This window comes from Temnothorax americanus, unplaced genomic scaffold (assembly GCF_048541705.1).
Source record: "Temnothorax americanus isolate GAGA-0224 unplaced genomic scaffold, ASM4854170v1 Scaffold4, whole genome shotgun sequence".
In the NCBI taxonomy this organism is placed as follows: domain Eukaryota; kingdom Metazoa; phylum Arthropoda; class Insecta; order Hymenoptera; family Formicidae; genus Temnothorax; species Temnothorax americanus.
In genome coordinates, this window is record NW_027509547.1 from 8,071,306 (window position 1) to 8,091,289 (window position 19,984).

General features: G+C 36.4%; 1 protein-coding gene across 10 annotated transcripts in view; it reads right to left on the reverse strand.

The window, feature by feature from the left end:
* Ca-beta (Calcium channel protein beta subunit) overlaps positions 1-19,984 on the reverse strand; it is a 96,889-nt gene that overhangs the window by 44,221 nt on the left and 32,684 nt on the right. For 7 of the 10 annotated variants that reach the window (XR_013258421.1, XM_077415630.1, XM_077415629.1 and 4 more), the window contains exon 3: positions 8,637-8,726. The exons of the other annotated variants lie outside the window; for them this stretch is intronic. Coding sequence is in view for 6 of the 7 variants with exons in the window: in XM_077415630.1 (XP_077271756.1) it covers positions 8,637-8,726 (90 nt within the window). In the remaining variant the exon portion in view is untranslated. The remainder of the gene's footprint in view (positions 1-8,636; positions 8,727-19,984) is intronic. 10 annotated transcript variants of the gene reach the window in all.

Below are 19,984 nucleotides of genomic sequence, written 5' to 3' on the forward strand. Positions count from 1 at the left end.
TGTGCAAACTCAATTCCTTTGGAGGGATCTCGCAACCTGGGCGTTCGATCCGGCATATACCTACCGGGGAATAGCCGCCCCGAGTATATCAGGTGAAATAAAAAGGAGGACCTATTTATCTTGACGCCCGCGATCGTAAAGAAAGGCCTTTCGAGGATACTCACAGAGGATATCTGATTCATCAGCTTCATTCATCAACGTCGGCCGCTTCTGTTTCTTTCATTTCTTTGAAACTGTACACGGCTTATTCTCTAGCGCATGAGCAACGCGCGGAAGCATCAACGTTGTTAAGCGGGCGGATAGAGCACTTCGCGTCGGCGATGATGAGCCCAGTCGAGAGTTCATTTTCAGTCGATTTCGTTATCGCGGCCTTTAGCGTGAAGAACCGTCACGATCGAGACCGACGAACAATCAACAATGAGAAATCACAAAGTATTATTCCATATTCTTTTATATGGGTATGTGTATATATATTTAACAACCATGTGTGTCAAAAAATGCAGAAAAAAACAATGTTCTTCGTTAAAATTTCCTAGAAAAAAAGGAAAAATAAAGTCTAATTAATAATTTGTACGTAAAATATCGTCAATTTTTATGTAAATTTGTTGCCATCTCTTTTGTACAATAAGTAAAGTTATTAGAGCGATAATTATTGCAGATGCTACTGTATCTGAACAAGAGAGATTTTCTCGAGAAAATTGCAACCCTTTAATTGTAATTACCATTTGAGGACACTTGCTCATATTGTTCTATTCTCATTCAATTTACAAACACCGAGACTATATTGCATCTGGTAATGCCGCATTTGTACCGTGGACGCATCTCGGAATGTCTGACGATAATGATCAACGTTGAAGTGGGGTGAGTGCTGACGGAGAGACGGCTCTACGAAGCAAGGATGCGGCGGGAACGAAAAGATAGATAGACAAACAAAGAGAGAGCAAGGAGAGAGAGAAAGAGAGAAGAAACGAAAGCGGTAATTCGAGGCCCAGAGGTGAGTGAGCAAGGTATGCTAGTACCAAATGAGATTGGTTCGTTCTGACCATGCAGGACAACTTTCGGGTCCTACTCGACCCGCCTAAGTCCTTTTCTCATCCTCGATGAGGCCTACTCCACAACACCACCCCCCTTCCCCCTACCATCGCAACACCGACCTCGGCGCGATGTTAAAGTTCCATTACCGGCGACGCCCGATCCCGGCTTCCCGCCATTTTAAGAAATTCAACGATTTACATTTATTCCACCCGGGTGGAGATTTTTATGCTCGCTGCGCGCTGCGAGAGATCGTTACCGTTACGAGAGGTGATCGTAAAGATCCGTTGATGATTCGCGTGCTTTTAGGCGAGCATAATGCGCGACGCGACGCGACAAACGCATGAAAATGCTCGAGACAATTCACCGATTGGATTATTGTCGCGAGTTTAGCTGGATTAAACACACGAAGATGAAGGCTCGCGCGCTGAATGATTAATTGTCCAATTTATTATTATTTGAAAATTCTTTTCTTTTCTGAGAGATTATAATAAACTTGATAAACTCGCTTAAAGAAATTCGCTTAATCATGGCCTTCCTAGACATGTATTTTCTACTTGGAGGATTGTAGTTGGCTGGCCCACCTTGCAAAGTGTATGACACACAGACATGATCTTCCCCACCCCTGGGCTTCGAATGTTGGTGCCTAACTTGCTGCACCGCTGCCAATGGCATCGGGTTACCAAGTTCTCCTTCCTTTCCTTAAGAAGTCGTGCTTCTAAATGCGCCAAATGCATTCTTTGTTCGGCTGGAACGTAGAAGTCGTGTAAGTGACCAATCACATTTTGCCCCTCTCGAACGCTGAATAAAAATACTGAAACTTCACGCTAGAACTTGATCTTCACGAAGATATTTTATATTTCACGCGCTTTTATTGGAAGCAAAAAAATTCTGGCAACATAAAATAATTAAAAAAAATAATAATAGAAATAAATGTTCCGAAAAAAAGTACGTGACTATCCCATATCACAATCAGCTATTTAACCATTAAAAACAAATTTATTATACGCTACTAGTACTCGAACAATAATAGATTATCATTTTATTAATGTATCGTTTTGAAAATTAAGAAAAGTAAATCTTGACACATTATATTCATTATTATTCAGAAATTATATGGAAGGAGTTCTTGCGCTCTGATCGCAAGATCAGCGATGCGATGCCCGCTCCTTCGGGACATATCTAATTGCCCGCAATTCCTGTCTTCCGGGTACGATGTACGTGAGCCCGCATTAATTGCCCTCGGGCGACGCGCATCTGCGTTCGTAGTTACGACGTGCGTGATACACCACTCCGGAGTTGTCACGGCTATATGTACCGAGGAGAACGCGCGCGGTGCAACGGTTTCAATTGTCCGCAATATGGCCGCCGGCTTAGCTTCTCGGCTAGGTCTCATAGTCGTTATCCTTGAGAGCGCGCCGTGCATCTCTCCTCCTTCGTTTTGTTTCAGCGTACGCGGACGGAGCGGGCGGAAAGGCGGCGAGCGAGTGAGCGCGGAAGGAGAGACGGACCGGTAGTAGGAAAAGAGGGACGGAGGTGGTCGAAGAACCACGCCACAATGAGGACCCGCGACGCGGTACCGGCCGGCATCTTACAAGAAATGATAATTGCTGCTCATCCCCATCCCACGTGCCCCGCACAGTTCGTCCTGGTCTATCTACTCCCCCTTTCGTCCTATCAGATCCCCCACCCGCCCGTACGATTGGCACATTGCGAGATGCTACCCCTTTTCGCGGGAGCCACCGGTTATTAGAGCAAGGGGAGTTCCGAGAGTATCTTTGAGGAGACTCCCTCTGTTCTATTCAACGAGCGTCGATAGACGATAGTTTTTTTTTTAACGCAATTCAAAAAACTCAATTCTTACTTCTGTTTTATTTCTTTTTCTGTTAAACGGAATAACGGATTAATTTCATTTCTCTGAAAAAATATATATTTGCTGCATTATTATTGATTAAAGTAGAATTTGCTGCAGACACCCCCGAACAACGAAAAGCCCAGATCATTGCAGTCATCGGTTGCAGCGATTCGACTTTGAATTAGTGTTCACTCTAAATTGAGCGGCGTTTTTATATAAGACCGGGACCTAATTGCGGAACGGCGGTAAATTTTTTGACGGACCGCGCTCCCATGAAAAATCACTCGTCGGATATACAATACTAGCCTCTGTAGGGCCAGTCATCGTGAATCAACGGCTAAGAACCATATGTTCCTCTGACCGACTGCGCTATGGAGTCATTGAGAAAACGGTTGTAATGAGAGACCACCCAATGAGCACTTCGTGCTGATCGGCAAATCAACGGAAATTCGAGTCAAAAACCCCCTCATTATGCGCTTCATTATTTCGCAGGTGCAATCCACTCGCGCATAATCAATCCTGTCGTATTCTTCCTCCTTTGATATTCAGACACGGCATGTTTGCGTATACCATCCCTAAAATTACTACGACGTGCAGTGAACATTATATGTGTGAATACATAATGCTTATAATTAACGAACAAAAATACCTATTAAGTTATTTGCGCATTAATAAATAATTGAATATTTATTATTATTTTTCTCAGACATTTTTTATACCAAAAATTTGAATAGGAAGAATACCCTTTTTTTTCGAGATCACATTCTTTATCTTCAAACTTACCCCTCGGATCTACCCTTAAGTTTATTAATCGAATCCGCAAAAATATATTGTAAAAGCGAATTATAATAAGATATCTCATAAATGCCTTTACATGCAAATATGAAGCAATATAATTTTTGGCAAGCGCGACAACCTATTGTAGGTCGCAAGATAGAATTGTGGTATTTGGGCCTGAAATTTCTCTACCTGACTTGGACTAAGAAGGGAGGTATTATGGCCGCAGTAAAGCACTAAAACAGCCGAATAGTTCTAGAGGCCTCACGGCCTCTGCGCGGTAAGTGGACATTAGCGCCCGCATTGTGAAACGGACCGCATCGTCCTTAACTGATGGGAGCCTCGAACAAAGGAAGTATAGTTTACGTTGCGCGATCCTGAATATTACATACACGATAAACGAAAATAATTCATTTAATTAAGATAGAGAGAGGATATATTTATGTATTGTATATAATTATTATTAATATTTAGACACATTTAGCGTTATGAACAATAATAACATTTTTTATATAATTAAATTAAAACTATATATGAGGTCTTGTTTCGGATAATGACACTGACATTATATAATAAATAAAATTGAAAGTTTAATTGGCAAAAGTCGCGATTATTATACAAAATATCTTGACAAACTATCACGGATTACTATCCAGCATATCTTGCACACTTCGGCGCCTATGCCTCTCTGATGCGTATATACGTATATAGAAGCTGCGTTTTACGCTTCGTGGATATTTTCGGGTCTTCTTAGCTCCTTGCTCGGCCCACAGTGGGGGGGGGGGGAATTACCCACCGACAACGCTATTGGTTACCGAGATTGCGTTACCGCGTCTCCTGGGTAAAGCAGGCATGAGAGGAATTCATCGTAGGTTCATCGAAGAAACGGTGATCCTCGAGGAACGTTAGGACCTCGCAAGATTGGCTTGCGCTAAAGTGCAACATTCCACTGCAGTATAAGGTACAATGAAACGTGTCGGTGGCAACTTACTCGAATGAATTTCAATTTATTCGAATGTTATTCGTGCTATTCTCGACACATACAATCAGCTGACAGCGCAAGTCTCAAATAAAAGGAAGTATAGTAATCTCTGTTCGTTTACTCTCAAGCATTCTTCAAAATTAAAGCGCGACTTTCTAAATCAAAGCTCCATCTAAAATTTTTATTCACATCTAAAGTAATCAAATTTTGTTTGAAATATTTGCGCATTACTTCAAAAATTTCGAAGACTGACACTTCTTGTAATGGGGTATTTATCTTGAAAACATATAAATTAGAAGAGTCAGTGTTAAGTATATAATTGTCATATTTAAATTTGTTGACAAACCAAAATAGATATTTGTACTTTTTACAAATATTTGTAAAATACTTGTTTTTCTAAAAGTCAATTAGATGCGAATGGCTTCTATTCTATGATTCCTATTTCAAATGCTTTGCAAAAGGTCAGTTCACTTCCGTTTTCTTTCTCTTTCTTTCTCTCTCTCTCTCTCTCTCTCTCTCTCTCTCTCTCTCTCTCTCTCTCTCTCTCTCTCTCTTTCAGAAGATAATTCTCCTAACTGAATAATTTCCGGGCGTCCTCAGGCTTTCTCACGCTGGTCCTGCGCGAGGGAGGTATGTTGTCGAGCGCGAGACTTGCACGTTCACAGATCAAACAAGTGTAAAGAGGCAGCAGGAGAAAGATTCGCTGCAACATTCACACCGCCGCGCGTCCTGTCGCCCCTCGTCAAACACCATCGGGTTCGACGCGCGCGGATGGGAGATCCTTATCTCGAATCAAAGATGCAAAATCTTGGCTCAAGAGGTGAGGAAGGCCTTTTCTCAGGTAAGATGCGTTATTTTAAAAGAATTTCAAGATTTATGAGAGTACGATCATTTGGATCCTTAAATTGTCGGATTTTAACTTTACCAAAGATCGTTGATCGACTTCTCGATCAACGATCTTTGGTAATAGTCGTGCATTTGCATAAAAAGAAAAATTACTCTTTTTGAAGAAGATTATGTGCCCGAGCAACAGAAAGAAAGAAAATTAAGAGAGATACATCATGTTAAAAAAGAGTAGGTAATTCTAGCAAAGAATTTGAAGTCATTTGCGTCTTGTTAAGAATTAAGTCAAGTCTAGTTACGAGCTAGGTGTCTCAACTTTATTCATTTCTGGAGTATAAATGCGCCTTTCAATCTACGAACGTAATCTATGAAATAAAACGACGTCTTCTACAGGATAAAACTATTTAAGCAAAGATGTTTTACTCGAGTCTCTTCAATCACGCACTGATCTCTTTTAATTTAAGACTTATTTATTTAAAACTTATAAAACAGACTTTTCAACTTTGACGTTGATTATTTTGAAGAATCGAAAACACAAGAAAGCATCGGAACAAAATAACATAAAGATTAAAAAAACAGAAAGACTAAGTCCAGAAAATGATAAATTTAATCATTCGTATGATGTGCGATGTACGCTAAATGTACCTAGTAAAAAAACTAATATTAGTAAAAAATAAAAAATGTTATAAAAAATATGATAAATTACAACTTTGCGTTTTGCTAGAAGCAAAGATAACACTCTGTTTTTTTTTGTCCAGAAAATAAGACAGATGGTAAATAAAAATCTACTGCCGTCTATTACAACATATTCAAATACAATCCATATTTCGCGTATCGTTTATCATGTGCTAAATCCGACAGAGGAAGTCATTACAAAGGAGAAGAAAAAAATTTTTGATTAATAATTCGGCAACAAATAGATTTTGTGCGTGTATAGATACACCGAGCAGTCGCACGTGCGTTACCTAAGGTTCCACTGAAAAAACAGGTTCCGAAAGAACCTGACCGAAAGTAAGTGACTATTAACGGTGGAATAGCTTTATAAAAATTTATCATCCCTGGGCTTAATAGTCCGTTCGAAGGACGGAGTATCTCGGTCGACGATGCCGATAATAAAATACCAATGAACGGAGTGAAAGAGGTTTCCCCCCCGCCTTCCGCCGCTCCTAGCCCGAGCTCCCTCCGCGCTCGCGGGCCCGTGAAGAAGCGGCACACAACGATTTTACACGCTAATCCCTCCTACGTACGCATTGGTACCTGTCAAAAAATGGCGTTGGGGTGTAGGAATATCTCCTGAGAGACGGAGGAGATGGGCGATCTCTAACAGAAGTTAACCACAACGCAGCAGGGCTGCGAGTGGCCAGTTTCAATGCGGACAAAGGTGTAGACCCTCTGTCAAACTTTCAAAACAATGTTCTACTAATAGTCTCAGTTGCCATTCAAAAAATATTCTAGTGTTATATAATAAAATTTACGATAATTATATATCACAAATGAAAGAATGTTACATATATCTCGACTATCAAAATATTTGTAATTTTATAAAACTAACGTTGCACTTCACACAAAAATATTCTTGTATACTTTTTCATTTCACTTTAATTTAAATTTAATTACATTATAATATATATATATATATTTTTTTCTTTTGGTAAATATCATTATTTGCAATTTTTTGACTAGCATAAATTTCCAATTGTTATAAGTATGAATTGAACTATTATCATTTCCAAAACGTCCGTATCATATTCTTTTACATAATTATTCAACCTTCTCAATTATTATCTTTACTTTATCTAACAAGAGTTCCCTAGAACAATTTTTTAAATAAATAATGCTATAATTATCGGTAAGAGAAAAATATTTCAAAGATTGTATGGCATTCAAGAAGGCACTCGATTCAAGATATGATGGTCTACGCCAGTGAGAAGCAGGTCAGTATTGCTGTAAGGATTTCGACGAGGACAAAGAGATCCTTTCCCTTCCCCATCCTTTTTCTTACTTCAAGAACCTCCCTCTTCTGCCATGCCTTGGCAGGCCCGTCATTGCATTAATGTAAGCGCGGCCGCGTCGCGCCACCAAACAACGCAATGGCGAGCTGCAGCTGTCGGATGCTCGCCCTTCACGTAGCTAATGCTTCTCCAAATACTGCGCACCTCGAGGTACCGCCGAAAAGATAGAATACGCAGGTACAATGTAGAAAATAGAAATTTTAAAGTTAAATTTGAACTAAGTTTCTTCTTTTATCACTTAAGCTATTTATTTTTTTCTTCAAATAGATAAAATAAATAAAATATTTTATAAATAAAAGAAATTTATGTGTAATTAATATTTGATATTTATCATAAAAATTTAATTTTGTATTGCAGTATTAAATTTATATAAATTTGTACTATATAATTCATAAAATTTGAATTGCCATAAAAAATTGTATTATATATCTTATATTACATTTTTAAACTGTAAATTATATAATAAATATTTGTATAAAATATAATTTTATACAAATATTTCATTAATCTATTTGTTCATTCTTATATCAAATCAGAACAGCAAACTCTTTTGATGCATTTAGACTCAATCTAAATAAAATATTCAGTACTGCAATAAACTTGCAATATCTGGTATTAACGCTTTCTTCTTCGGACGTTTTAGAGGTTCGTTAACGCCATTGTCGCGACTCACGTTTGCGGCGATCCTTCCCTCCCACGAATTAAGGCGATGCCATCGCGGCAGACCGATCGTTTGTGTACTTTTTGTTTAGTGTGCATCGTTCTCGGCCTCGAGATGCATTCCATCGGCAAAGAATTTCGCCATTAAGTGCACTAAAAGCGAATTAAAACAGTCAATTGTTGACTGTGTATGATATGATATGCATTTTTTCATTTAATCAAGTGTAAGATCGATACAGTGAATAGTGAAAAAATAATCTATGACTGCAAAAGTCGTGCTACGGTGATTCAGTTTTGTTTTTTCTTATTAGAAAGGTGTGTGACGATTTACAGAAGTGCGAATAAAACGGAAGCAAATTCGGCTATTGACCAACGCAGTGCTGTGCATTGCAGTTGCACGTGATAGATATGTGAATTTTTGTTATTTTAAAGCTTTCAAGTTGCGTCGAGCAGCAATTACGATTAATTTACTTACAACGATTGCCGATCTTGTAGGTACGCACAGATTCACTAACTGCAGATCATTGCGACTCTCATGCAGCGTGACTCTTCCGTTCAATTTTCCCTGAAAGTCCATTAAACTTTTAATACGGAAAAAAATTAAGTTAGCCGTTGTGCTAACATTTTCAGTTTGCTCATAAAAAATTATATTATTTTTTATAAGTATGTTAAATAATACTTTTCAATTTAGTAATTATTATTTCTTCGAGCACAAATACGAGTTAATAACACGTTAGTTCAGCTACGAGTTTTGTTCCCGCGCTTTATAAATACTCTTTTAGTTATTTCACCGTTATTTCACGGGTATATTTTGCCATTTTTATACTTTATTCAGGCCCACTTATTTCTTACGCGTCGCGGAGCCTGAAGAAACCGGAGGCGGACAGGTTCTTTATAGATATGAGTGTATCGTCCGCCGATCTGTTTAACCTTAGACAAATTTTTGTCGACAGGAAAACAGCATGTCGAAAATCACAGTTAATTGGAGATTCGACAATTACTTGCCCTAAGCCGACCGAGGACAAAACAACATATACTTTTATCGAAAAAAATCATGAATAAAAATAGCCGCAAAAAATTAATCCGTTATTCTCTTGTACACAACAGTATCTCATCAAAATAAATATCTTGTAGCGTAGCGTGATTGTTATCAATCTTAAAAATATAAGTGCGCGTAATTATCGTCGATAGTGTATCAAAACGGGTAAAATAAAATCTAACAATAAGAAATCAAATAAATTAATTACGTATCATTCGTTTATAATTTCTAAAAATTAAATAATTTGTTTATTGCTATAATAAATTACTATAATATTATATGTATAATAAGACATATAATAAACATGTATTACAATTTAGGACTCATAATCTTAAACATGGCTCACATGACTGAACAATGCCATTTTCAGGATTAACTTAAAATTTAAATATTTTAAATTTTAATTTGCATTGCAAACTCATTATTGCCTCAAAAAATTATTAATTAATATTTAATTATTGTTAACAAGCATTATATCGTAAAAATAAAAATTCCTCTAATTTGTATAAGCAATGATTTTTGAAGATCAAAATTCGAACAGCGAAACAAGATCTGAGGCAGGTACCATCATCGTAGAAGATAAGAAAAAAAAACTGAAGATAAAAGCAACAAGATTGAAGGGCAGGGGCAGGTACTTGCAGACTGTCGAATAGTCGGTACTAATGATCTAACCACGTGGGGTGCATCAACGCCGGTCGGATCGTGTAGCTTGGCTAAGTGAAAATGCGCGTAGATCCTTCAAAGATACAAGCCTCGCCGCCGAACCCCTCTTCGCGCAGTCTATAGCTCTCTCTATGGGTAAAACAATAAAAACACTAGCTCGCAGGACATAATCCCGCAGGATCATCTGCCCATCCATGTACGCACCATCTTTCACATATGCGTGCACATATATACCAACACACTGTCCAGTGTCCACCCGTCATACAGGATGTCTCAAAATACGCGGATTTAATTAAGTATTATAATACAAAGTAAATAATTAAAATCTTTGCAATTTCGTCACTTCGAATACCTATTCAAATATCAGGAAAGCTGGCTAATCGTAAAGTAGTTTCACGAACCAAATTTTGCTAAACTGATGCCATCATGAATATTTTTACGATCCGCATTTAACCTAAACCAACTTACAACCTAAACTGAATTACAACTGCTTAATGTCTGTTCACGTTTTCTTTTGGCTCAAAAAACAACTTGTGGCACCATCTAACGTGAAGTCTTATATCTTTGAAGTTTTTCTTTTTTCCTATTGGGTATTCGTCCTTATAATATGGCATACGATATCTTAACATTTATATATTTACTATACCATTTTTTAAATATAACGACTTCCGGATTGAAATCGCTGCAAGCCCAATTGTGTACAATCAACTCTCTTCTTCTTGTCTTTTTCCATGAATTTTTAATTTCTCGTAAAAATTTAAGAAAATTATTTAATTTTGTTAATTCCTTTTTCTTTTTTAAATAAATATTTGTGAAATAACTATTAAAATTCTTTACTAAATTCTTTTCAATTTATGTTTTTCTTCCATATTAATGATAGATTAAAGAATTGGTATTTTCTAACATTTCTATTTTGCGCATGTGCTAGAATGAGAGTGGGGAAACCTTAAAAAGAATACTTCTCTACGATGACACACCAGAATTGAGAAACTTCTAGATCAGAACGCTTACAATTGAAATGTGAATAGTCAATTCATTTATCCGATGTCAAATGTTCTTTTAATAAAAGTGGAATTAATTGTTTACAACAAAAATCGCCGCTAGTATTTATTGAAATAAATTGTTTTTCTGTGTTTGTTCGTGTTTAGTTGTTTTTGATCAAAATTCTATTTTTTTTTATTGTGACACGTACTTAATCCTAATGCTGAAATGTTGCACGATGCTGCTCGAATAAACATTGGTAAGCAAAAACACGCTATTTGCCGTTTATTTATTTAAACTGCCTAGAGCGAGATGTCGGACCATCATTTATTTATTTAAGATCTTTACAAGCCCGCGCGTCTCTTGCGTAATGGGTTGAAATGCACAAGGATGCTTCTTGAAATTATTTTATGGAGGGTAATTTGGGAAAAGACTTTAGGGCGGATGTATCGTCTTCTTTATCTTTTTCCATACTTGGTAATTACGTGAAAAACTCGATTCTTGTAACGGCAGATGCAAAATGTTTCATTACGAGTAAAAAAATCCATAAAAATATTGAGTAAATATATATTCAATCCTTTAGTCTTAAACTGAGAAAATAAATGTTTATATAAATTATATTCTCGAGAAATATCAAGCTTATTATAATATATAAAAAATATAAAAAAACATGACGGTAAATACAACTTTGTAAAAAATTTTAAGCAATATTCATAAAACAAAGGGTAGTTGTAACATTAAGTTATCAAAAGAGAACATCTGTTTTTCAATGTTTAAAACTTTTGTATATATATACTTGAACTTTTATACTCGTTAGTCGAATTAGTACGACACCCTTCACGGAATGAGGAAGGTTCCAGGTTCGAATCCTGGCTGAAGTAATATTTTTCGCGATAAATTCTTTACAGTTTTTAGATAATTAAATCGAGTCGATTTAATTCCGGGGAGGGAAGGGTTTTAATTCCAACAATAACTGTGTTTCAAGTCCGACAAATAATCGGCGCGTAGTTAAATAAGTTAGAAATATATATATAAGCTTAAACTGTATGGCATTTGATTCTAATTTGATTGTATATCGTAACCGTCCTTATTTCTCTTATTATCTTTTATACTTGTTTTAAGAATTTATATCTGATCTATATAAGTACCTATATATTGTTTTTATAGTTTCATGGTAAACTTCAATTTCTTTTCAAGAAATACTTATACAAACAATTCGATATTTTCTCGTTTGTTTTAACATGGTAGTCTAAGTTTTTTTTTTATATCAACGCAATTATTTCGCAAAAACAAGGACGTTGTAAGAAAAAAGTTTCCCGTTTTGGTCATACGACGATAAACATACATCAAAATCATAAGTATATCTGATAAAGAAATATATCAAATATTCTCTGCAAATTCTAAATTGCGAATTCCGAGGATCTACTGCTTCTTTTACCCACAAGTTGGACAATTTTACAAGTCATTTCTTATTTGCACTTATGTATGAAAGCTGTTTCTTCAAAAGTTGTTTTCCTTCGTAACTTTACAATTATTGAAAGATCCCCATTAAATTTATCTCTTTTTTTTCCATTCCTCTCTCTTTCTCTACGTGCGGTTGCATTCTTGCATGCTTATACAATTCAGTAAAAATAAATATCTCAAAAAATCAAGAAGCGGTAACAAAAGACTCACCAGAGAAAAAGTGCATACCTAAAAGAATACACCGAGAAAATACGATAGAAACTAGGCTTACAATTGTGACAAGCGTGTTCTTAATGCCATCGTTTTCACGTATATGCTTTTTCCCTCTACCTGTTTTTCATTCTGCCTATATTCAAAAACCTTTACTATTGAAGGACATTGACCTCCTATGACCTTGACTCTGACAATATACCTACTGTCAAAATCGTCCCCTCCGATAGGAAAAGATTTATAAAATTATATGACAAAATCTGGATGAAATTTGGAATGCTGCAATTACGTCTCAATATTTATAACAATATTTGTAGAAATTTAGAGCTTTTATAAAATATTGATAATAAATATTTGTACAATTTATTTCTGAACAGTATTTCAGCAAAGCAACAGCGTTATGGCGAATCATCTTAGCAAAATATTTGCAAAATTTTTGATCAGAATTTGAATAACCTCCAAAAGTTTTAACCATTGGTCAATTTTTATTAAAAAGTTATTAACAAAAAAGTTTAAAATATAACATTTGTCCTAAGTACTGAAAGACATGAAAGACTAATATATGTATGGGGAAATAACACCTACATGAGTGGAGAAGAAACTCCACCCCTCCCCCAGCACCCACATCCCAAAAAATCTAACCCAAATTTAACCTATATTATTGTAACAATAACTTCTTAGCAAACTCTTATGAGAGTCATTTCTTAACATAGAATTGTTCCACATGGGTTCCAACTTTCCGGAGTGAGTTGCGCGTGTCGCGCGCGCAGCGTTTAATTTGAGGTTTAATCGCTAATAACGTCAAGGTACAAAGACAATAGAACGGTGAAAAGGGAACAAGTGGATATGTGGCAAAGAAGTAGGGCGCGGAAAAAGGAAGGCGGAAGAAGAACTCGGCACGAGTATCGCGTCAAAGCCGAGCAGTAATAATGGACTATTCTCTCCCTCCCGTTTTCCCTTAAACTCCCCTTTCTGGAAAGTTGCAACATGTGGTTACCGGCGCGCGAGGCACCCTTCTGCATCCGTCGGATTGCTTTTCCAAGGGCGCTTCTTTAAGCTGATTTATTTTTGTTATACTGATATTGTGACGCGATGTAACACGGATATTTGCTTAGCAAAAATTTGTTAATATTATGATATTAATTAATGCTAATTATCTGCTTTTAAGACGTTATAGCTCGTAGTCTGACATGACGCCGGGTGCGTGATGTAACGTACGTGTATGCTCCTTTTTTCCAGTGTCTTCGCCAGATGCGCACGTGCACATGCACGTTGTATTTTACGTCATACAAATAAACGCGATACAATGATGAGTCTAAGGGATGATTGGCAGAATAAAAAGAGAAAACGGAGGGAGAGAAGTCACGCAACGAGCACAAATGTGTCTACGTGATGCACAACCCCTGTCCATGGATTATCGTGATCAGATCGTACACTCTTTCGTGGAAAACAGGATCATGCAAGCCGCAAAGTAAAATTTCAGTTGTGACAGTTGCTGTACAAAAGCAAAACGTGACCATGAAAAGGGAGTGGTGTATCGAAACGAGACAGTAATGCATGACGTGATGCATCATTCGTATGAAATTTCTTCTCTTAGAATCTTCCACGTTCATTCCATTTATAAAACGTGCATTTATATATAATACAAAGTTTTATAAAAATTGTGTTTATGATACCTATATATATGATGTTATGAAAGATCATCTAAAATGAAAAAGCAAGTTCGGCACATAAACATTGAGAAAAGAGAGATATTGTAGTGCACTCTAAAGGGATGATTTCACTGTAACAATTATTTGTGTAACAAGTGCGGGAAGTTGAGAATTGGACGCAAGTGCGGAGTGGACGCATGAGCCGAAGGCGAGCGCGATCACCCGCACGAGTGTAATTCTCAACCCGCACGTGTTACACATCCTATTTTATATTACAAAGTGCGTGGATAGTGGCCTATTGCGTGCGCGCCATCTGTGCGACGGATGGCCAATTCTGCACGCGCGAGAGATTTCTCACTCGAAGCCGTGCAGGAATATTTCATTCCCGCACGGGTTCGAGTGGGGAATTTCTCGCATGGAAAATTGGCTATTTGTCGCACAGATGGCGCGCGCGGAATGGGCCACTTTCCACGCACGTGTGATATAAGAATACTTTTTATACCTTTAATATTTTACGAAATAAAAATTTTAAATTTAATATCTATATAAATATATGCAATTTATAAATATTTTATAAAGTTTTGAGTATAGTTATGCAATTGTATTATTACAGCAAAATTATTAAATATTAAATTATATACCTTCGATGGGATACAAGATAAAAAGTACGGAACTAAAACATTCTGTTCAATGTAAAGGAGATGGTAGAGAGGGTTATTTGTCTATATTAATAACTAGCATGCCTAGCCGGGCTTCGCCCCGGAGAACATGTGTATTAAGACACGCAAATAGTCTCTCCTTCTTTCCCTCCCTCCCCCTCCCCCTTATTATTTCCCAAAAAATTGAAAAAAATAAAAAAACTGGTTTTTAAAAGATCGGTGACGAAAAATTATATACTTTATGGCACTCCCCGGGAAATTCAACCCCTACTTTATGTACAATTCTTTGAGATTTGGTTATTCCAAAATTCCGAACCGGTTTCCAAAAAGATCGGTAACAAATAATAGTACACTTTATAGCACTCCCCGGGAAATTATACTCCTTTTTCATGTATAATTTTTTGATATTCAATCAATTATTTCCCTAAAAATTGGAAAAATTAAAAAAACCGGTTTCCAAAAAGATCGGTAACAAAAACTGTACACATCATGGCACTCCCCGTAAAATTCTACCCCTATTTTATATACGTTTGGTAAAAATTCGGTCCATTGGTTTCCGAGATCATAGCGGATAAAAAAAATGCAAACCCTGTTGCTTTATAATAATAGTATAGATTTTCTAAGCTAGTTAATCATAAAGTATAAACCTGTATTTTACGGTACTTAGTAAGAAAGTGAAACAAGTTTCACCCGGTAAATACCAACGGTAACATTTGCAGGAGGCAAATGTATATAGATACCAACGTCAGCGATAACGTTCGGTGCCGATATGTCAGCAACGACGAAAGTCGTTTCTCCACGCTCTCGGACACGTGTATTTAATTTAATTGATCCATAATTACACCTACCGATAAGACTCGCCCTAGATGCCTCGGGCGTTTTTCCGTGAATTTCGTGCAACTTGATTAAACGAAGCTACGTACAGCAGCCGATAAGTTATATGCTTAGTGGGGATTAGAACTTCGGAAGTTTCGAGAGAACACATTAATGCCGTTATTAGAATTTCTAACTCAAGAGAATTCTAAAGTGTACATATATATACATATATATAATATTACTATATATATTGTATATATATTTTGTCTCACTCCTTTTCTCCTAATTGAATTTACAAAACAGCAAACTTTGGCATTATTCCATTTAATATTGTCATTATACAAAAGTAAGCTTATAAAGGTGCAAAATTGAGATGCGCAAAATAATCTTCTGACAATCGTGTCAGGTGTATATACGCGGCAATTTTACAACATTGCGGTCGCAAAGTAGCCGAGAAAAATTGCGAACAACGGTGATTTGTCGCGAGATGAGAAAAAAAACAGAAATCTCTCTCTCATTAAACCAACGACGCGATGAACCGATGTGAGAGAGGCATTTAGTCACATTAGCGCCGCTGTGAAATCGCCACTCGCGCCATGCCATGGACCGGCGTCACAATCAGTTGCGATCGACGCAACGGTCCAATGCGTTCGCGCCCGCGCCGTCCTTAATTACAATCGCAAATGAGACGGGGAACGGATAATTGCCGGGCATGTCCGCAAGTCGCCACAATGTTGTCCAGCAGGTATGTCCCCCGCACCCCCCCCCCCCCGGCTAAAACGATCCTACACGTAAGGAATATTATGTATGTGCAACTGGAAAGTGCATTCCGACAGGGACTTCGGTGTTTTATTGGACTATGGTGGTGATAATTTAATTGAATCCGATGACACAATTAATTAATGTATCAGTCTTTATACGCGTACAAATGTGTTTCGCTGAATATAAACGTTATACCTATACGAATTTTATTCATCGCGATGTGAGAATGTAAGAATGTTAGTTATGTTAAATTTAACTAAAGTTTATACATAAAGAAAAATTTATATTATTATATATTTTTATAATGTTTTTTACGAGTAATATATTAACAACTTACGTATAAAGTTTATTATGAGTAATATAACTTCCAAACTATAAAACTGTATTCTTGTACTTATATAATTAACTGTTTATATGTATATGTATAATTAAATTTATTTAATTATAATATAAATTATGTATAATAAAATTAACCCTGGCATATGACGTCGTTTTTTAATTGACTACATGCGCGGCATGACATTTTTGTTGATACGAATAACGCGAGAATATTTTCTCGCTGTTTTTATTATTTTTGTATGAAACAAGATCCGTTGACATTTACCGCGATATTCCGGTAAACTTCCAACTTAAGAAATCATCTGTACGTTTTATATTAAGAAACTCAGACTCTTCTTTTAGTAATATGTTATTATAATAACTTGCCTCTGCGCGCACGCGCGTGTGTGTTCTCCCCCCCCCCGATAAGATACATGGGATTATATTTTACAAATAATATAATAATGTATTTTTCTCTCGCGCGACATTATTGAAAAATAAAAATAATATTGCCGGCCTACATATGGCGCAAATACCCAAGGTCGATTGAATCTGACCGTTAATTTCCGCCTTTAATGGCTACAAAATGCGTCACATGGAAAGGGTATTAAAATCGACAAACGTAGATTCTTTTATTATCGCGCTTTATTATCATTTATGCGTGCTGCGATCGCTTACACGGAAAGTACATTCCCACGACTACAGCCCATCGATCAATGCGTCTACAACGGACACTTTGCGGTGCTGACTTCCGCGTTTAACTAGCATCTATATTTAGACATTTACCACGACGGTGAGATTTCACTCGTAAACCGCCATAAAATAATACACTGTAATTAGACACGCAGCATTCGCGCAGAGGTTTCACTCGTAACATTACGTCTCGATATTTTTGCACTATTGCCCTCGATATATATACTCGAGCTCTGCAACTCATTCCACTAAACCTTCGGTCCCGTTATACCTTCTTTATTATTATCGTTATTACTTATATTTGGATACGACCAGATTGGATAAAATTTCCGATATTTCCACGTCGTCGCGCGTACAATTTCTAATTAATCTCGGCTGCTTTGTGCTTTAGAACGCCGATGTTCGATCGATTGCGTTGTAATGGATTTCTGTTAGCGCTTTCCGTCGCCATACAATTGCACTTGCATTTAGCATCTGTCGACGTTTCTATGGGATGAATGCATGCTATCGTGTCTATGAAACATATTTGCAAAATTCTTAAAATATATATCTGCTCGACCACACAGCTATTGCAAAATTAGATTATGATGACAATTGTAACAAAATAACTTACCTAAAATAAATTGCAAAATATGTTACCATTTAATTTATTATTATAATTTTGTTTGCAGTGTGATTGCTATTATATATACCAATACACACTATTATTTAAGTGAATGTACATCATGTTTTATTTTCATTTTTCTCCACCAATAAAGAGACTAAATAATAGAAATAATAAACCGATTGTTTTATTTCCCGCTTTGCTATAAGAGAAATAGGACTAGCTATTATTTAGAAAGACAATTCAATTATATATTACCCTTTATATATTATAAATTAAATAATTATTTGTTCGTTAATAAAAATATATCGTGCGCATCATATTTTATATAATTACTTTCTGTAGTAACTGTTTAAAAGACTCTATTATTTCAATCTTACATAATAAGAACGTAGACACTAAAATCAGTTTCAAGATTATTCTGTAATTACAAATATTATTACGATAAATAAGAAAGAAATTAGTTGCGCTTGAAATAAATTTCAACGTGCAATGCGATTAGTCGTCAACACTTAATTGAAACGTGTGAACGACTAATTGTTCGTCTATGTATTTCTGTTGACACCTTTCTTTAGAATGGAGTCGCTTCTACAGACAATATGTGGTATTTGTACTTTCGCCAATTCGCAAAAGTTTCACTTGTTTGACTGGTATAAATAATTTCTGTATTTTTTCTTGCGCATTATTGGTTTTGCATAAAAAAACAACTGAACATTGATTTACTCTTACGCATCAGGGAATACCAAGTAATACTTTCTAACAAATCTTTGTAATTAGTCCATAAAATTAAATTTAATTAACGTATATTCAGTATAAAAGTATATATAATGAAATGTCGGGATTCATCGTGAAATTTATATGATGATAATGTATCACGAAATTTTTGCATAATGGCCATAATGCTGTGACAAGCTTACGACTTTTTATGCAAGACATAATTCACATATATTTAAATAATACATACATACATGCACCTCGTGTAAAAAATAGAATATCGTAATTTCAACCAGAAATTATTTTATACAATGAGATTTATTCATCTTTATATTCTGATATAAATATACTTATTATTTATACGAGAGATTGCTTCCAAGATATCGAAGAAATATTATTTTAATTCTGAATTTAAAAAATTACTCAGCCTTATACCGCGCATAACATTATACGCTTCCTTAGCTACGCGTGACATCTAAACTTCAATAGCAAAGTGTGACGAGACTTTATATATTTATGTTTTTTGCCCAGTGTTTGCAAAATCGCGCTATCATATTTATTACGTAATGCCGTATATCGTAAGTCGACACCTTCCGGTGAGCTGAAACTAGAAAAAACCGTGCTGTCAGCATCAAGATGCGCAGAAATAATCCAACGGATATCACAGCACGCTCAGTATCTACCATCGTGTATCGTAAAGAGTTACACGCACATATATGGTCTAAGAACATCCGAGAGTCACGATTTCCGGGAATAACAGAGGACTAAGGTCTATATATCCTCGGTCACTTTGAAACAAGGTTTCTGGAGAGAGGAGCCGAAACTAGAGCAAAGAGAAACGAAGATAGAGAAAAAGAGGGCGAGAGATAGAGCAAGAAGGAAGGAACGAGGTTGGGCAGGGCCCGCGTAATGAGTATAATCAAAATGGTTTAGTCGAGAAAGAGAGAAAGAGAGAGAAAGAGAGAGAGAGAGAGAGAGAGAGAGAGAGGAGAGGAGAGGAGAAGAGAGAAGAGGAGAGGAGAGGAGAGCCAGCCCGCGAGCTATACCTTACCAGTGTACACGACCATGCATTTGAATTTGAATTTCAAGCCAACTTTGCCATAATGTTCATTGGTCACGAAGGAGCCATCTGGTGGACGACCAAATTACGGGTTACTATATCCATTCTTTTCCTACTCGTCTCTAGCTGCATTATTGTTCCAATAGAATCACGCTTTCGTCTAGTCCTCTTTATGTGTGTACGCCGGT